Source organism: Thamnophis sirtalis, unplaced genomic scaffold (genome assembly GCF_051295495.1).
Source record: "Thamnophis sirtalis isolate CommonGarterSnake01/CBP01778 unplaced genomic scaffold, rThaSir2_p1.2 scaffold_4, whole genome shotgun sequence".
NCBI classification, from domain to species: domain Eukaryota; kingdom Metazoa; phylum Chordata; class Lepidosauria; order Squamata; family Natricidae; genus Thamnophis; species Thamnophis sirtalis.
This window is the reverse complement of record NW_028261384.1, coordinates 47,367,379-47,385,425: the sequence shown is the minus strand read 5'-3', so window position 1 is coordinate 47,385,425 and position 18,047 is coordinate 47,367,379. Positions and strand designations below refer to the sequence as shown.

Genomic DNA, 18,047 nt, shown 5'->3' with positions numbered 1-18,047 from the left:
GTAATTATAGAATCATATTGCACTTTCTTAATGGTTTATAAATAAATACCCAAGACTAATATCCTGCACACTTTACAGAAAAGTGAGAGATTTGGTAAAATGTTGTAACATCTTATTCACACAGGGTTTTTTCCGAAGAACAATTCAAAAAAATCTTCATCCAACTTACTCCTGTAAATATGAAGGAAAATGTGTGATAGACAAAGTCACAAGAAACCAGTGCCAGGAATGCCGCTTCAAGAAATGCATCTATGTTGGCATGGCAACAGATTGTAAGATTTTTTTAAATTTCCTATTTGTTTTCATTAGATATGTTTATTACAGTTTGTTTTGATAATCAGTTTTTTATTCCAATTTTTAATTTATATTCTTATATTTGTATTGAAAATATTGATTCATGTGTTCAATTAAAAAAATTTCAGAGCTTAAATTTTCTGTTAACTCTTGAAAAGATTATGCTTTTTTTTGGCCAAAATTATTTTAAGCAATATTAAGGAGATGAACAATTTCTATCACAGAATTGGGGAGATTTTGAGCAAAGTCCTGCAGAGGAAGAAAAAAAAATCAAGCTTAAAGATTTGGAAAAATGGGAAGTTGGATACTGTTGCATGAGTCATCCTGCGGTTGTTTGTTTTATTTTTAGCCAGAAGGAAAGGGAACACTATTTCACTTCTAAGAAAATAGAATATATGACTGCAAAATTAACTCTTTACAAGGTTTTATTCCCAAAGTTTCTCAGCAAATTTGCAGGAGCATCTTAATTGATGTAAATTGGAGTAATTATAATTAAAAATTGCAGCCTCAGCATATTAGTCTTAATGGATTACAAGAATATAAAAAGTTAAAGGTCTTATTAAAAATATTAAAGTAATCAATTTGTTCAATACTCATATGTGTGTAAATAGGTGTATAATTGTTTAAATACATATTTGAAAAATTCCAAATACTTACCTCATGAATAATTAAATTGCTAACATGATGTCTGTATATTATCTTAATGTCTCAGATAATACTTACAAATACTATTTGGTGAGCAATATAAGAATGGGACAGTAGCACTGTCTTAACAACTGTCTGGGTACCTTTAAATATTTAGTAGAAGCTGTATGCTATTTTTGGTACTGCTTTGCTCTGATCAACAGGATTTTACCTAGATGCTTATGCTTATGTCTATTCTGATTAGCAATGCCTCTCCAGGTATGAAAGTTAGGTTTTTCATATACCTCTCCTTTTTCCTTGTAATTTCTTTTAATTGTGTGATATAGGTTCTGAACCATTGAGTAGAAATGATTGGACATAATAATTTTGGACAGCATATTTCCACAGAGCCTTTTTTTTCTCTAGATTTGGATAAAAGATTAATGGTAAAGATGCTTTATCATTTAGTGATAAAGAGAATTAGAGTTACTTTTTTAGGGATATGTCATGACCACAAATCACATTTTCTGTCCTCTACTGTGTCATATAATAACAGCATTTAGACATATACTACTTCATAGTGCTTTACAGCACTCTGTAAGTGGTTTACTATTGCCCGCAACAATCTGGGTATTCATTTTTACTGATCTCAGAAGGATGGAGGGCTGAGTCAATCTTGAAGCATGGGATTGAACTCCAGAATGATCAACCCCTTTCCCAACCTCTACAATGGCTAACCTGCCAACCCTGGAGGATATTTCTCACACTAGGCTCTCTGGAGAATGACATGTCACTGAGGCAGGCTAAAGACAGATTAAGATGGAAACGAAGACCTCCACCATAAAAACATTTCTGAAAGGAACCTGAAAGAAATTGGCAACCTGTAGTGCTCCAACTGGCCTGCCACAGGACCACCCATCCCAGATAATCATTGCTTCTGCATATCTGCATATCTGTGGCCATTTCTCCTTTGGCTCCTAGAAAGAACAAAGTGTTGTTTGGCAGACATTTTTTTCTTTTTGCCTGGTATATATATTAGTCCCTTGTGAAAGTTATACTGTGAGGTTAATATTCCTATCAGTAATATCCCTGTCCTAACCACTATGGTTGTGGGGGGACCCTACTGCATTTGCTTTGAAGGGCATTAGCAGTTTTCCCCAGCACAAAAGGACAAAGATCACTATGGTGGGAAGCATTAAGGAATCTGTGCTGGGGCAGGGGTACAAAGTAGAGGAAAGGTCTTTCCTTTCTCCCTCAATAACACAATAAACAGCAGAAGAAATCATTGTTCATACTTCATGTGAGGGAAGTGACTCTCCATATTTTCTCCAGCAGAAGAGAATACATCTTCACGATAGATGTCTTTGTCATATATTCAGTGGCTATATAAAGAGAAAGTTTGTACTTGAGGCTCCTCTATATGACAGGATTCATGTGGTTGAGCCCTTCATATATACACAAAGCAGAACTTTCATGAAGGCTCCTTCATCTTACCCTTCAGTCAAGGTGATGGCTGTAGTAGAATAGTTCCATGATTTCCTCATACATATTTTTATTAGATATGGAAAATCAAGTGATTATACTAGCTATTTTTTCATTCTGTCTTGTTCTGAAAAGTACACAAAATTGAAATATTTTATCCTAAGAGTCTGTGTCTCTTCTTTTGATCTTGAAGATATAAGACTCCTTCAAAAAGATCTGACAAGGATTTTTTTGAAGCTTAACTTGCTACAGCATACAATAGGCCACACATAATAACACTAAAATATATATGTATGTATGTATGTATGTGTGTACACACACACACACGCACACACACACACACATATATATATAATCTTTAGTGTCACAACCCCTGGTATGCCCAAATATGGGAGGAAGCTTACTGCTTCCATTCTCTGTCTATCGGCTCATCACAAGAGACCATCCAGACAGAAACCCAATATTTTTACTGTTGCCTTTGTTACATTTGTGTTGTATTTGTGCTGATTCTCCCTTTATTTATTTATCATACATATATACTGGAATGTATAATTTTTCTCCATGAATTTCTATGATTTGGAATTAACTTGATTTTGAAGAATGTGCTTGATTAAATATAAAAGCTCCAAGATTTTGTCCTAGCTAGTTATTCTGCTATTTGTCCACTACCAACATAGATATTACCTGAATCATCAAAAGAGATATTGAGATCCATACAAGAAACATTTCTAGTCTCCTTTTTGAAATATATTCTTTTCTCATTAGTGGTGTTGGATGACAGCAAACGACTAGCAAAAAGAAAACTGATTGAGGAAAATCGGGAGAAAAGACGTCGAGAAGAATTACAAAAAACAATAGGAGTGAAACCAGAACCAACTGATGAAGAATGGGAGTTTATTAAAATTGTTACAGAAGCACATGTGGCCACAAATGCACAAGGAAGTCACTGGAAACAGAAAAGGAAATTTTTGGTATGTACTACAACAGTTTAGAACTGCCTTTTCCTGTCCAAATGAGATCAGTGATGCACATCATAGTAAATGTATTTGCTGAACATTCATAGGATGTATTTTTGCCATTTTGATGGGAAAAAACCTAAAATCTATACTGTAGGATTAATATAGCTACAAATAAGCAAGGATCTCAACATCCCTCCTCCAAACTGAGGAAAGCAAAATTAAGTCCATCCATTCGCATTATCACCCCATTCACCACCACCCTTTAACTCCTTCCAGATATAAATGCCACCATAAGTTTTGCATGGGTAGGAGTCCATTGCCCTCTGTATCTGAACTATAAGATTGCATCTAATGATCCTTAAGGTTCCCTGCACTAATGCACCATAGTAGGGACGTGCACTCAGGGGAGGCAGGGCCTCACCACTGTCATCATGAAAAGAAAAGAAAATGTAAAAGGAAAAAGGCTGAGGTAGTTGCTGCCAGAGTTACAGTGGATGACTCTGCTTAGTGCTTAACTGTTTAAAAAAGCCTCTAAAAAAGTGCCCTCTATAGGAGGAGGCAGGAGAACGACGTGACTCATCTAGTCTGACTTTATGATCACTCGAGCAGAGTTAAGCAAGGGTTAAAAGCCGAAAAATTCCTGACGTAGATGATGCATGATATTCTCCTGCCTCCTCCTGTAGAGGGCGTTTTTTAGAGGCTTTTTTAAACAGTTAAGCAGAGTCATCCACGGCGATTCTGGCAGCAACTAGACCAGCCTGACCTCAGCTCTTGCCTTTTTCCTTTTACATTTTTTCTCTTTTCATGATGGCAGGCAAGAGCAGAGTTGAAATCCTCTCTGAAACAGCTGGAAAAGGTACGTGTGGGTCGGAGGGAGGGGGAGGAATTCAAACTTCATCCTCCTGTTGCAACTTTGTGTGTGTGTGTGTGTGTGTGTGTGTGTGTGTGTATTTGTTTGAGAGACAGTTTGTTCGAGTGAAGAGAAGGAAGGGGGTAGGAGAGGCAGGGAGGGCAGCCCGCTTTACCCGGCCGGAGGGGTGTTGCCCCTGGCTTCAGTCCAGCCTGTGGCGCTTGCAGGCCCCACCAGCTCTTCCAGGGATTCATAGGCTCGACACTGTAGAGAGCCGGCGCAAGAGAGGCCAGCCAGGTTGCCCTGGCGGTGGCAGAGGTTCCCTTTGTTATTTCGGGTGGGGGAAGGTGGGAGAGGCTTCCTTCACTCCATCCGCTCCCCACCTGCACTGCCCTCGCCTAACAAGTGTGTCCCGGATACCGCACAGCTTTGGCGGGTGAAAGAAAGCACTTTAGTCAGTGAAGCACTTTCTTTTGCCCGCCTGAGCCTAAAGCGCTTTCTTTCACCCGCCTGTGCTCGTGGCAGAGCTCAGGCGGGCGAAAGAAAGAGCTTTAGTCAGTGGGGTGTCGGGGGAGAGGAGCCCGCCTGTGCCCACGGCAGCCCGCCAGCACATGTGGGCGAAAGAGACTTTCTTTCACCCACCTGTGCCCGTGGCAGCCAGCCAGCACAGGCAGGTGAAAGAGACTTTCTTTTGCCTGCTTGTGCCCGCGGCAACCCGCCAGCACAGGCAGGTGAAAGTCACTTTCTTTCGCCCGCCTGTGCCCATGGCAACCCGCCAGCAAAAGTGGGCGAAAGTCACTTTCTTTCACCCGCCTGTGCTCACAGCAGAGCTCAGGCAGGCAAAAGTCACTTTCTTTCGCCCACCTGTGCTCGCGGCAGAGCTCAGGCGGGCTGCCGCGAGTACAGGCGGGCGAAAGAAAGTGCTTTAGTCAGTGGGGTGTCGGGGGAGAGGACTGCCTCACCAGCCATAAACCTCACCGCACGTCACTGCATCATAGTGTAAGGTATCGAGTAGTAAATTAATAATATAGCATACTTATTATATGGAGAAAGAGTTTTGTTTAACATGCAGTAATTATTTTTTAAAATAGAACACAATAGATTATGAACACATGGTTATTCCTCACATAGTTATTCCAATAAGTAAACAAAAATCCTTAATAGTAATCATCTGATAAAACTCCCTGGAAACCATTGATGTCATTGGGACTATTGTAGCGTATGGACTATTTTTTTTATATTCTTACACCAAGTTCTAGTATTTAACTATTTTAATTTAATAGAGATCACATATTACAAATTATTATCCTTATCAATTTTATATTTTTTAACTTAAGGATATTTTCAAGTTATAAGAGTTCCTCCAACAGGAAACGGGTTTAGTTTTGAATAACATTAGAATAATATACAAATCATCAGTTCTAACTTTTAAAAAATGAAATATATTGTATTTCTGGAGCTTTCAAGCATTCAATAGTTTTCCCTGTTAGATGTTTGAGAGAATTTTAAACCAACCAGGCAAACTTTTTTCAGGTCCATAATCATATAGCCAAGAATAAAAGAAAAATGGGTAGAAGCAAATTTAAAGAAAATAAACTACATTAAATAAACTTTTGATCTTATATGATTATTCCCAATTTATTTACAATTTTTTCTCCTATCATAGTAAAAACACTAATTCAGTAATACCTTTGGAGAGTATGGACAATCAGAATTTGTGCACCTTCTAATCTAAATGGACAATACTAAAATAACATGCAATGGTTCTAGTCATTTTCCTACATTAATTACATTAAAGAGTGACAATAGCAATAAGTTATTTTGTCCAGGGAGTAGAACCTTAATTATATTAAATTATGAAAAGACAGTTTCCAGTTGACTGTTGCAAAATGTTTCCCAATGACAACCCATTATTTCAGAGGATATGTACCAGTGGTGGGTTTCCAATTTTTTTACTACCAGTTTGCTTGTGCCCGCGTGCATGTGCAAAAGTGTCCGGGCAGTTGTGCGGAGCCTCACCCTCCCGGGCTGAACTGGGAGCAACCCACCTCTGATATGTACTTAAAGCAGTACAATATATCATCAGCCAACAGTAGAGGCAGTACAAATATCCTTTTTTTCTTCAAATGTGTTTCCTGTGATCTCAATTCAAGATCTTCCATCTGGACAATCATGGTGCATTAAGGAGAATGCTAAGAGATGATATAGCATGAAGCAGAAATCTGCTCGGCTTCAGTTGGTCCAGCAGGTCTGCTGTGGAACTATCAAATTCTGTGTCATTGACTGGACTGGTTTGGTTGTGAGGGACATCAGAACTCCAACTTTCACTGTCACTCTATTTTCCCTGTTATAACTAGATTAATCAGGCAGACCTAGAAAATGGACAGCCCTAAAATTATCCCATCTTTGGCTAAATAAAGTTAATTGGAACTATAATTGAAAATATGTGTCTCTTGCACTTCTTTGGCCTGTGAAATGAGGCATTCCCTTTCCAGTGGCTCATGTTCCTAACAAAGCCCTGGTCGTTTATTTTATCTCTTCACATAATATTCTTGGAATAGTTTACAGTTCCTAAACTAATCCCCAGAGCAAAATCTTTGCTCAAACTACATTTTTCAGCACTTAGATGGCTGTCAACCCCCCCCTCACACACACACAAATCTGTTTGCTGCCCCCTAGTGGTTTATCCATCAACTCATATTAATAAGGAATACATCATTCCATAAATGGAATTAAAAGGAAGTAGGAAAAAATAGTAGTGTATGGAATAACCAGCTCATGTCAGTTGGAGGAGCTAATTTAGAGTATTTGTTTAAATAATCTATAAGAGTTTCTTATTTTCATCTAATTGTAAAATCATATAACATAGATATGTCACACAAATAAAGAAATACACTAAGTATACTAATTTAAAATTAGTGTTTATAGCTGTCAATAGTAAGATGAGAAAAAAACTGGATAAATCTTTTTTCCCAAGGTGACATAATTTCAATGATCATAACAGTTAGCCCTTGTCTTTCAGACTTTCATTTAATGACTTTCCAAAGTTTTGACAGCTCTGAAAAAAAGTGATTTATGATTGGTCCTTACACTTACTACCAACAACAGTGTTTCTACAGTCATGTTTTCAAAATGTGGGTAATTTGGACACTTGGCAGCTGAAATAAATTTATGACAATTGAGGCAGCTTGGGTCACATGATCACCATTTGTGAGCTTCCTATGAGACTTCCATCAAGCAAAATCAATGGGGAATCTGGATTTATTAACGACCATGTGATTTACTTAAAAACCACAGCAAAAAAGGTGGTAAAATTGGGCACCGCTTACTTAATGACTCCATTGCTTAGTGACAGAAATTCTAATCCAAATTATTGTAAATTAACTACATATAATCCATATTACAATTTTAACTCATAAATACTAAATGTTAACAGCAGAAACCTTTATGGGAACTTTTTTATGTGCCGAAACATATGTATATCCATGTAGAATGCAGATTTTTTTTTTGGACATAAAATAAATTAAACAGTAGGATCTACATCAGGCAATATATAACTGCTAAAAAGAAAATTCTGTGTTAGATAACTATCAGATTCATCCATAGTGTACACTATTTTTATTTTCTTTTGATTGAACCATCTCATATGGTTATGTATCAGCTTTATTGATTTGAACTACACAATTATTTGAATTTGGATTCTGAGTAAATGAATTCTAAGCAAAAACACATCTAGTGCTATTTGGGTGCAGAAATTATTTTTGAATTGAACTCTACAATCAAACCTTAATCGAGCAATGAAATTGTTTGTTAATAAATATTTGAAATTTTAGAAGGATCCTAAAAGGAGAAAGTAAAGTTGCATTGCTGATCAATCCTGAAATCTCATATGGAATAGGAAATTGGATCCAGGGCATCCAATCAGAACATCCTGTTTAAGGACATAATACTGGCTATGAATATGTTGGAAGCATCAACACTATAATTATATTTATTTTAAATATAAGCTAAAAATTCTAGAATAGATATGCTTCCTGTGTTGCAGCAAAATACAAAGGCCTTTTGTGCCTTTGTGATTTGGTGCTGCAGTCTTTTGGGAAGACATCTGAAGAAATTAGAATTGACTTGTCAACAGATGTTGTCAACTTTTCTTGTTTCTTCTCATTTTAATTTAGACATAGCCGTAGAATTGCAAGCCACTTTTCTTTTCCAAGTAATTAGAGTTGATTGATTGATGGATTTATTATGTGTCATTAAGCCAGTGTCAATTCTTAGCAACTACAAAGATTTTCTCCATTATGATCTGTCCCCAATCCGGTATTTCAGGTATTCCACCAGTGTATCTTAAGTTAAATATCAGGATATGGAATGTACAAGTTATACAGCTATAGGTTAAGTGACAGGAAATAGAATCTTATATAACTTTGACCTGAATCTCAAAACTTAAATTCCATGTCCAAAAGCACTTAACAAAAAGTTGAAAGTCCTTACTGATTCCTTTCCTATCTATTTATCTTTTCTGTCAGTCTATTCCAGCTGAAAAAACACTCTTTGCTTTCAGTGAAGAATAGGAGTGCCTCTGATTTTTTTTTTTAAAAAAGGAATAACAATTCATAAATATATAAACGCATATATACATATCTATATACTGTATATACATAACAAACATGAGAAATACAATTTATATAAGAGTTAATATGGCTATCTTTTTAGGTTTCAAGGGAAGAATATTTTTAGAAGCACTATGATAGACTTAGGTCCTTAAATTTAGGTTTTCATATATAAGTTGCCACACTATTTCCTTTATTTATTTATTTTATTAGCAAGTAGTAATTACACTTGCAATATACATAGATTATGACACAAATAAGCACAGGTATCTCAAACATATGTATGTGGATATAAATTTATCTTACATAATAGCCAAGACTTAAAATCAAGCAAAATTTAAATAAATAAATAAATAAAATTAAGTTGCCAACATTGCACAAAGTTTTAAAAAGAATCCATATCTATGGTAAATAAATTACATTCTTACAATGTTTTTGTTTTCTGTTGTTAGCCAGAGGATATTGGACAAGCACCAATAGTAAATGCCCCAGAAGGTGGGAAAGTAGATTTAGAAGCTTTCAGCCAGTTTACAAAAATTATCACACCAGCAATCACAAGAGTGGTGGATTTTGCCAAAAAGTTGCCTATGTTCTGTGAGGTATGAATTCCTTTTCTATTTAATTTGTTTTGGTTTCTGATAGTATTTTTATTGTTGATATTATTATTGTTCTTGTTGATAGATGTTTGTATTATCTTATAACAGTTCAGAACAAAAAGAAAGAAGGATTATGATCCATGTTTTGCATAACAGGCCCCGAATACAAGTGGGCTAAAATAAAGCATCCTTTGACAGAACAAGCTAGACTTTTTCTTAGAGTTATTTTTCAGGCAGTAATAGGAGTATTTTCCCTCTGGATATTTCCCTGTCATTATATGTAATTCAACTTTTCCCCTTTTGGAGGCAATTTGGATAGTTTAAAATATCCAATATTGAAGTACCTGTAAATGGACAAAACAAATTCCACCAACACTCTGAAAAATGTCATTTGTTCTTTTTGTTTTGTATCATCACAGCATTTCCAGATGGCTTTCTGTGGCCCTTCCAAAGGCAGACATCAATTTTGCAGGACTAAATCATGAAATATTGTCTATATCTGGTTTAAAGTAACAACATGAATTCATTCAAAAAGCTAAAAATTGCATTTATAATGTACGCTAGGATTTCAGAATCTTGACTTACTGTTTATCAAGATAGGATCCGAAATCCCTGTGCCGCTATATCTCCTTAGAATTAAAAGGAAGTTATAAAAATACAAAAATGCATTTGCAACTCTTCCTTATCTAAGTGAATGATAATGATTCAAATCAAAATAGAATCTAATATGGAATAAACCATTTTTCAAATGTAAGTCCTATATAATTGAACAGCCTATTTTGTAACAAGCTGTAGAGCATACGTAAGAAAGCATTTCTTTTTCAGCTTATTTTTTGTGTATATCAGAGCTGTTGCCCTAAAGAGGGATCATTTTAGGGATAAAAATAATGTATTTTTGTCATGCTTAACATTTTGTTGCTTCCAGTTTAATAGCTTAGTATGGCTACTTTTTTATTTTAGTAAAACTATGTAACTTTATTTCTGTTGCCTAAAAACAAGCGAAAAGAACCATCATCACTGCAATCCAATTTCCCCCCTCATCTTGTTTTGCAAGCCCTTTGGAAAATTGACTATTTTTTTTGAACTTAGAGGTGCTGGAAAAGACTCCATTCAGATTGATGCTGTTTTCTCTGTAGAAGGCTAAAGGGATGAGGACAGACCCATAAATGAACAATATGAAATTCATTGAGCATAGAGTGTGTCTTTGGGCTTCTCTTTTCATATTATAATAAGCAAAGTGTGTTCAATACAAATTGAGGCTATTTGCCCATTCCCGTACACTTTTTGGATAGCTTTCATGGTACCTAAGATTAAATGCTTAAGTTTTACATTGTGGGGTAATGTCAGTTTGGATATGTCCACTTTGTTTGCTTATTTATTTAATTTACTTACAATACAATAGCAGAGTTGGAAGGGGCCTTGGAGGTCTTCTAGTCCAACCCCCTGCCTAGGCAGGAAACCCTATACCATTTCAGACAAATGGCTATCCCACATCTTCTTAAAGACTTACAGTGTTGGGGCATTCACAACTTCTGAAGGCAAGCTGTTCCACTGATTAATTGTTCTAACTGTCAGGAAATTTCTCCTCAGTTCTAAGTTGCTTCTCTCATTGATTAGTTTCCACCCATTGCTTCTTGTTTTACACTCAGATGTCTTGGAGAATAGTTTGACTCCCTCTTCTTTGTGGCAACCCTTGAGATATTGGAACACTGCTATCATGCCTCCCCTAGTCCTTCTTTTCATTAAACTTGACATACCCAGTTCCTGCCACCATTCTTCATATGTTTTAATCTCCAGTCCCCTAATCATCTTTGTTGCTCTTCTTTGCACTCTTTCTAGAATCTCCACATCTTTTCTACATCATGGCGACCAAAACTGAATACAAGTGTGGCCTTACCAAGGCATTATAAAGGGGTATTAACACTTCACGTGATCTTGATTCTATCCCTACTTGTTGCCCATCTCACTAGCCAAACAATTATGGACAGCCTACATGCATTCTTCAACTTTTCAAAAAGGGAAACTTGATAGTACATACTTAGCATATCATATAATTTGCCTGTTAGTGGGATATGTGTGAAATAAAACAGCCTACTCAACCTAACAGAAACATTTTCTGATATAATCCTAATTTAAGCATGTTAAAGTTTCATAGATTCCATGACTGATGATCTTCGCAATTGAGGTTGTATGAAACAAAACAAAAATGTTAATTTAAATGTCAGGAACCCTGACAATCTACTCTTCAGATTATATTGTTAAACAGGGTGTGGGGAGTAAAATTATGACCCTCCAGACCCTGAGCTGCCATTAGCATAGTCTGCAAGTTACCTGGATACTGAGAATCATAATTTAGCAATATGGAAGATATATATTCATTTATTTTACAACATCACTGCATTATTAGATCTATCCTTTAACAGATTTATTCCACATTGGGTGGCAATATTATTTGAGTGCGTTTCTGAAAAATGGAAACATGATCTAGAACATTTCAATAGGGAAATGTATAAAGCTCTGTGATTAAAGATAACTGGAAATATAGTGGTACAGCTATATTTTTAAAAACACTCATTTGAAAGCATAGCATCTAGTACTAGATTGCAAAGAAACAGCACAGATGCTATCTACTTTTGTTATGCTCCCCATTAGGAGCCCTATGTCACTGAACCCCACTGAAATTCAACTTTTAATCTCCAGGATGATCTCACTTAGGGAATTGCAGGAGTTTGCTGGATATAAGGTAGCCAATAAGAAATGTTCACTCCAATCAGCAAACAAGAGCAAGAGGAACATATAGCATTTGTATTGTTAGAGAGTAAAAATGACAGTTTTCAATATAATAGCTTTAGCTCTGGTTTCTTACACTAGATATACACATCTCAAGATGCTTCTGAACCTCACAGTTAGTCCTTTATTGCTTTCATTCATTCATTCATTCATTCATTCTTTCTTTCTTTCCTTCCTTCCTTCTTTGTTTGTTTCTCCCTTCTTTCCTCCTCCGTCCCTCCCTCCTCCCTCCTTTCTTTCTTTCTTTCTTTCTTTCTTTCTTTCTTTCTTTCTTTCTTTTTTTCTTTCTTTCCCTCTTATTGCTTTAAAATGTTCTGCAATACTTGCATGGGAAAATGCATGGTTCGTCTGTAAGTTTGCACTAAAAAGCACTAAAGTACATTTTTAAGTACATATAAAATACTGCCACAGAATACATAAGTTGGTGCCAAAAGCAGTGGGTATATCTCAAATAAATATAAAATACTGCCATTTCAGCTTTAAATAACAACGGTTAAAAAAATGTAACATTTGGTATCTTAGCAAAATTAAGGATTGATTTTAGAATATTTTCCCTCAAACTGGCTCTTTTATATTTCAGGGCAGTATTCAATTATTTTATAGCCATTTTGCCTACTTTCTATTATACTTACTTTCTACTATACTAATGAAAGAGCTAGCAAGCTGAGATTGGCCACTGTCTGGTTATTTAACATTATTCATTTATTCCGTATTTTTCACCTATTTGTAAAATTCTACTCCTTTTTAGAAACATATGGCACAAGGCTGATAGCAATAGGCATTGAAGGAATTGTATTAATTTTAAAATGATCTCAAATTAAATATTGATAATTTATCTCTCTATTTTCCTATTTTATTCTTTATTTCTATTTTGCCTCTTCTATATTAAGAAACAACATTACTTTCTTTGAGAATGAATATGGTTGTAGTATCTTTCACTACGACTCCCTTTTCAGTATAGATTATTTTGCCTGCTGTTCAGGAAAATCAATGTATAGCTCAATTAGGCTATCAGTAAACCAATCAATGTATTTCTCAAGCTGACAAATGAAGAAAAGAAAAGGAGGAGGATGAGGAAGAAGAAGAGGAGGAGAAGATGGGGAAAATATAATATTTGTTTTTCCATATGAAGTCTTGTTTAAAATTATTTTTTATTTTACTTATTTTGTCATTTTCTAAGCTCACCTACTTGCCAACAATTCTTCTGTCATTAAGGTATGGCTTTCAACTTATGAAGGCAAACTTTTGTTGATTCTCAGAATGGTTTTGGCAATGCTAAATGTAATCACTACATCTGTAAAATATATAATATTATATATATATATATATATATATATATATATATATATATATGTATGTATGTATGTATGTATGTATGTATGTATGTATGTATGTATGTATGTATGTATATATATATATATATATATATATATATATATATATATATATATATATATATATATATATATATATATCCTTCTTCACTGTACAGACAGAGGAAGAAAGCATTCATAGTTAAAAAATAAATGTTGTCAAATGTAGCCACATAAAATGAGACTATTATTAGCATAAGTAATATGACTCACAAAATCAGGATGGTATTCTCTGAATATCCTGTTGATTTCTATTTCAAATCTATAGAATTGGCAGTTTATAAACTGGTTTAATAATAATGTTCAATGAAAAAATATTTTGAAAGTTGCCAACTTTATTCATTCTCCAGTCATCACTATCATGAATCCAAACCAAGATCAAACTTAGAAATAACTTGCAGATTGGCTTTTGGTCAGCAATCTATCATATAGGAGAAATTCCAGGTGTACTGTGTACACATATGATATTTCTCTAAGAAGATCTTAAGCATTTTAAAAGTCTGAAATTAACTGGGCTTCTAAATGGATGGTTTCAGGAAAAAGATATTGTATAGCTATTTATCTCTTTTTTTAAATTTTCTATATAAACTAAGGTGAAAAGAGAAAATATTATTAACAATAGTTTAAAGAGCCCTAATCTTCTGTGAATATGGCAGGGATAGCTTCTAGTAAAAGACTTATCTAAGGGATCATAATGGGGAAGATTTGTTTCTATGTTTGTTTTTATTATACAGAAAAGTATTTTTCCTGTGGGGAAATTTATTCCACTTGCAATTATTTGCAGCTGCCATGTGAAGATCAAATTATACTTCTGAAAGGTTGTTGCATGGAGATCATGTCCCTCAGAGCAGCAGTGCGCTACGACCCAGAAAGTGAGACCTTAACACTAAACGGAGAAATGGCAGTAACAAGAGGCCAGTTGAAAAATGGGGGTCTTGGTGTAGTATCAGATGCCATTTTTGACTTGGGTATGTCACTATCATCATTCAACCTTGATGACACGGAAGTTGCTCTTCTTCAGGCTGTACTGCTGATGTCTTCAGGTGAGGGTGAACATTTTTAAAATATTATGAATCAACATCTTTACCTGTTAAGGATTCTGTAAACCTTCTAGAAAGATTCACACTCTTTCAAACATACGTCATAAAAAAATTAGGTGACTGTTAAAAATCATTCATTATACCATGCTGATTTCATAGCACTCAGGAACAGCAGATTTTCCTTGATGCATTTTGTAATAGATGTCTTCACAGAAATCATTGCTATTTCAAGTGTTCCATTAGAAAGTAAGGGTCCAATTTTTCTCTTTGTGGGCTCAAACTCTGTGATCTCTGGTTTATTTGATTTCCCTTCCATTGGTAATGATGAAAAAAGAAAGGAATGCAATCACAGGGAGACAATCATTCAACAACTGCTCTTCATTTTTAGAACATAAAAAACAATTTGTTAAATCCACAACATTTTTTAAAATAAAATCTATTATACGTGATTTTATAATAATGTAGATATAATTGACAGTCTATACCCCGTGATGGTGAACCTATGGCATGCATGCCAAAGGTGGCACACAGAGCCCTCTCTATGGGCATGCACGCTATCGCCAGCTGCTCTTCTGGTTTCCGGCACACACATGCACGCCGACCAGTTGGTCTTCATGGGTGTTGGAGCACCAGAAAACCTCCTGAAAAATGGTCAAAAAAAACAGGCAGTTTTGGGGCCATTTTCAGGCCAAAAATAGCCCTGAAAATGACCAGAAAATAGCCTGAAAACAGCACAGAAAATGGCCTAAAATGGCTAAAACCAGCCCAAAAACAGACATACATGTGCCAGCCAGCTTGTCTTTGGGTTTCTGGCACTCCTTCACAAGCACATGCACAGCCGTGCACAGACATTCTGGTTTGGACACTCAGTGCCAAAAAGGTTCACCATCAATGATCTATACCATTCTTATCATGACCAAACTTTTAGAATTATTTTTTGTCTTTTGCTGAATGTATTTTGAGATGCTTAAGTTCTTTAGTGACATTAAATTGTGAGTGAGCACATAGGATTAACCGTTTATGAAGATATGTGAGATTACTTGTAGTAAGGTAAATTATCCATCATTTTGCTATGTTTTCTGTATCCTATCCTTGCTCCTTAGCAGAATCCAAGTTCTTGTCTGCTTGTGATTATGTATAAATATGGACCATAGACAAATATTATAGCGCTTAAAAGAATCCTGGGCAAAGCTTAACATGGTTGTTGTCTATCTATAGCAGATCAAATAGGTATTAAGAATTTATTTCAAAATGATGTTGTGAATTTTACAATGTAGTCACCAAGGAATTAAAAATAAAATATTGGCTTTTGCTCTGCCCCCTTCTTTTTTTTTTTTTAAGGTTTTATTGGTAGAATTTCAAGGGCCTTAAATGTTATTTAGGTCTTGATATCTTGTTTGTTAGTCCAGAGATCAGTGTAGTTTGGTGGTTAGATTATATTCAGAATCTTTTCAACTCTGAAACTTTCATGTGGTCTGGAGTCTGTTGCTATCTCTCAGCTTCATTTTACCATTTTATTCTTTTCACGGAGCTCTGAGATGAATAATTCACATTGCTCTGAGCTCTGAGAATAAAAGCAGAAAAGTGAAAAAAGGGATGTAGTTCACAAGTCAATTGTAATCAGAAAAATTAAATCTTGACCATGACTTGAGAGGCTGGGGAAAAAAGTTAACTCCTTAATCATAAGCAAAATTGCTATTCCAAAAATGTAGTTACCAGTGAGTAAAGAAGAAAATAATTAGTCTCGCAAGAGACTTTATTTGGTTGTCATCCAACTGTTATAGCTGGTTGCTTTTGCAATGAATACTAAACAAAAGAAAGAATACATAAGGAAAAAGGAATGTTCTGAGATCTGGCAGCTCTCAAAAAATTGGAAGTAATGATGTACCGGTAATCAAGTCTTTAAAGAGACAAGTTTCAGCCTTTTTACATCTCTCTCTCTCTCTCTCTCTCACACACACACACACACACACACACACAAATAGTTTTTGTTTGTTTTCTTTTTTGTTTGAAAATCAGGATAAATTTTGGCATTTATATTTGCTACCAAATTTCAGCAGCACAGTTTGAGTATGAGTGTGCAGGACAGAATAATTCGAAGGCCATGAAAAAGACTTCTAGACACAATAAAGCTCACAAATTGGTTTTATGCAACTGAAATATTATAACAGAGTTTGCAATTTCCGCTTCAACAGAGTGAACTGTTGCATTATGTCATCCAAGTTTGACAGATCATTGAATTTTCCAGTGAATGCAATAGGTTCCAACTTCTGTCCAGTTTAACAATGTCCAGAGTTCAATTATTCACAGGGTACAATTTAATTTTGTGAAAATAGCTAGCACATGCAAAGCCTAGGGTAATGTAGTGGAAGTCATTTTTTGTTCTATTTGCACTTTGCAAAATATACTTTTTAAGGTGAATGAAAGTTTTTTTTTTTTAATCTAAATCTTACTTTTACAGATCGCCCAGGTCTTGTCAGCATTGAAAGAATAGAAAAGTGTCAAGAAAGCTTCCTCTTGGCGTTTGAACACTATATTAATTACAGAAAGCACCATATTGCACACTTTTGGCCAAAACTGCTGATGAAAGTGACAGACCTACGGATGATTGGAGCCTGCCATGCTAGCCGCTTCCTGCACATGAAGGTGGAATGCCCTACAGAACTCTTTCCTCCTTTGTTCTTGGAAGTGTTTGAGGATTAAAAAGACTGGAAAGATTCTCAGAGATTCTATAGCACTACTGGGTGTCATTTCATTCCATTGCCTAGTTTTTTCTTCTTACTTTTGGTCCATTCCCATTTTGTACCACCTCCTTTGGAGGATTATTTTTAATAGGCATGAACGAATGAAGATATCCCTTCAATGCGGGTACTTGTCACAATTGCATTTTTTGTGTGTCCATTACTCCTTTCGATGTGAATCCTTTGAGAGTTTAACCTCAAGAATTTTAAGTTTATTCACCAGCACTCAGGCAACCCATGTTTATAATTGTTTGGAGAGATATGGGTATAAATATATAAATATAAATAAATTGAGGAAGCAAGAAAATGGATAAATAAATCCTGCCATATTTTATACAGTATTAACTCACTTTCTGCACATGAGACTTCTGATGAGGAATTCAGAACAATCTAGCAAGTGTTAATCTTGCTGAAGATCAAATGCAATCAGTTGCAGTTATGTACAAATATATATCTGAATATATTATTCAGATATATTGAGTTCACTGCAGTGGGCTCCCAGATTGCAACTTTAGCTACATCTAATTTCACCTTGCCATGCTTAATAGTTTTATCCAAGTAAAACTTCCCACAATAATCATAATTTCATCATCATTTTCAGATTGTTATGAGTATTTTAGAAATTCAATTGCAGGTAATCCTCACTTAATGGCTACCCTGTTTAGCAAGTGTGCAATTATAGTGACAC

At 35.3% G+C, this 18,047-nt stretch overlaps 1 protein-coding gene across 15 annotated transcripts in view; it reads left to right on the top strand.

Annotated features, from left to right (window-relative positions):
* THRB (thyroid hormone receptor beta) overlaps positions 1-17,485 on the top strand; it is a 173,144-nt gene extending 155,659 nt beyond the window's left edge. For all 15 annotated transcript variants that reach the window (XM_087712862.1, XM_087712863.1, XM_087712865.1 and 12 more), the window contains 5 exons: positions 125-272; positions 3,166-3,371; positions 9,272-9,418; positions 14,363-14,621; positions 17,080-17,485. In XM_087712862.1, coding sequence (XP_087568988.1) covers positions 125-272; positions 3,166-3,371; positions 9,272-9,418; positions 14,363-14,621; positions 17,080-17,321 — 1,002 coding nt within the window. In that variant the 3' untranslated portion in view covers positions 17,322-17,485. The remainder of the gene's footprint in view (positions 1-124; positions 273-3,165; positions 3,372-9,271; positions 9,419-14,362; positions 14,622-17,079) is intronic.
* Positions 17,486-18,047: the final 562 nt, after the last annotated feature.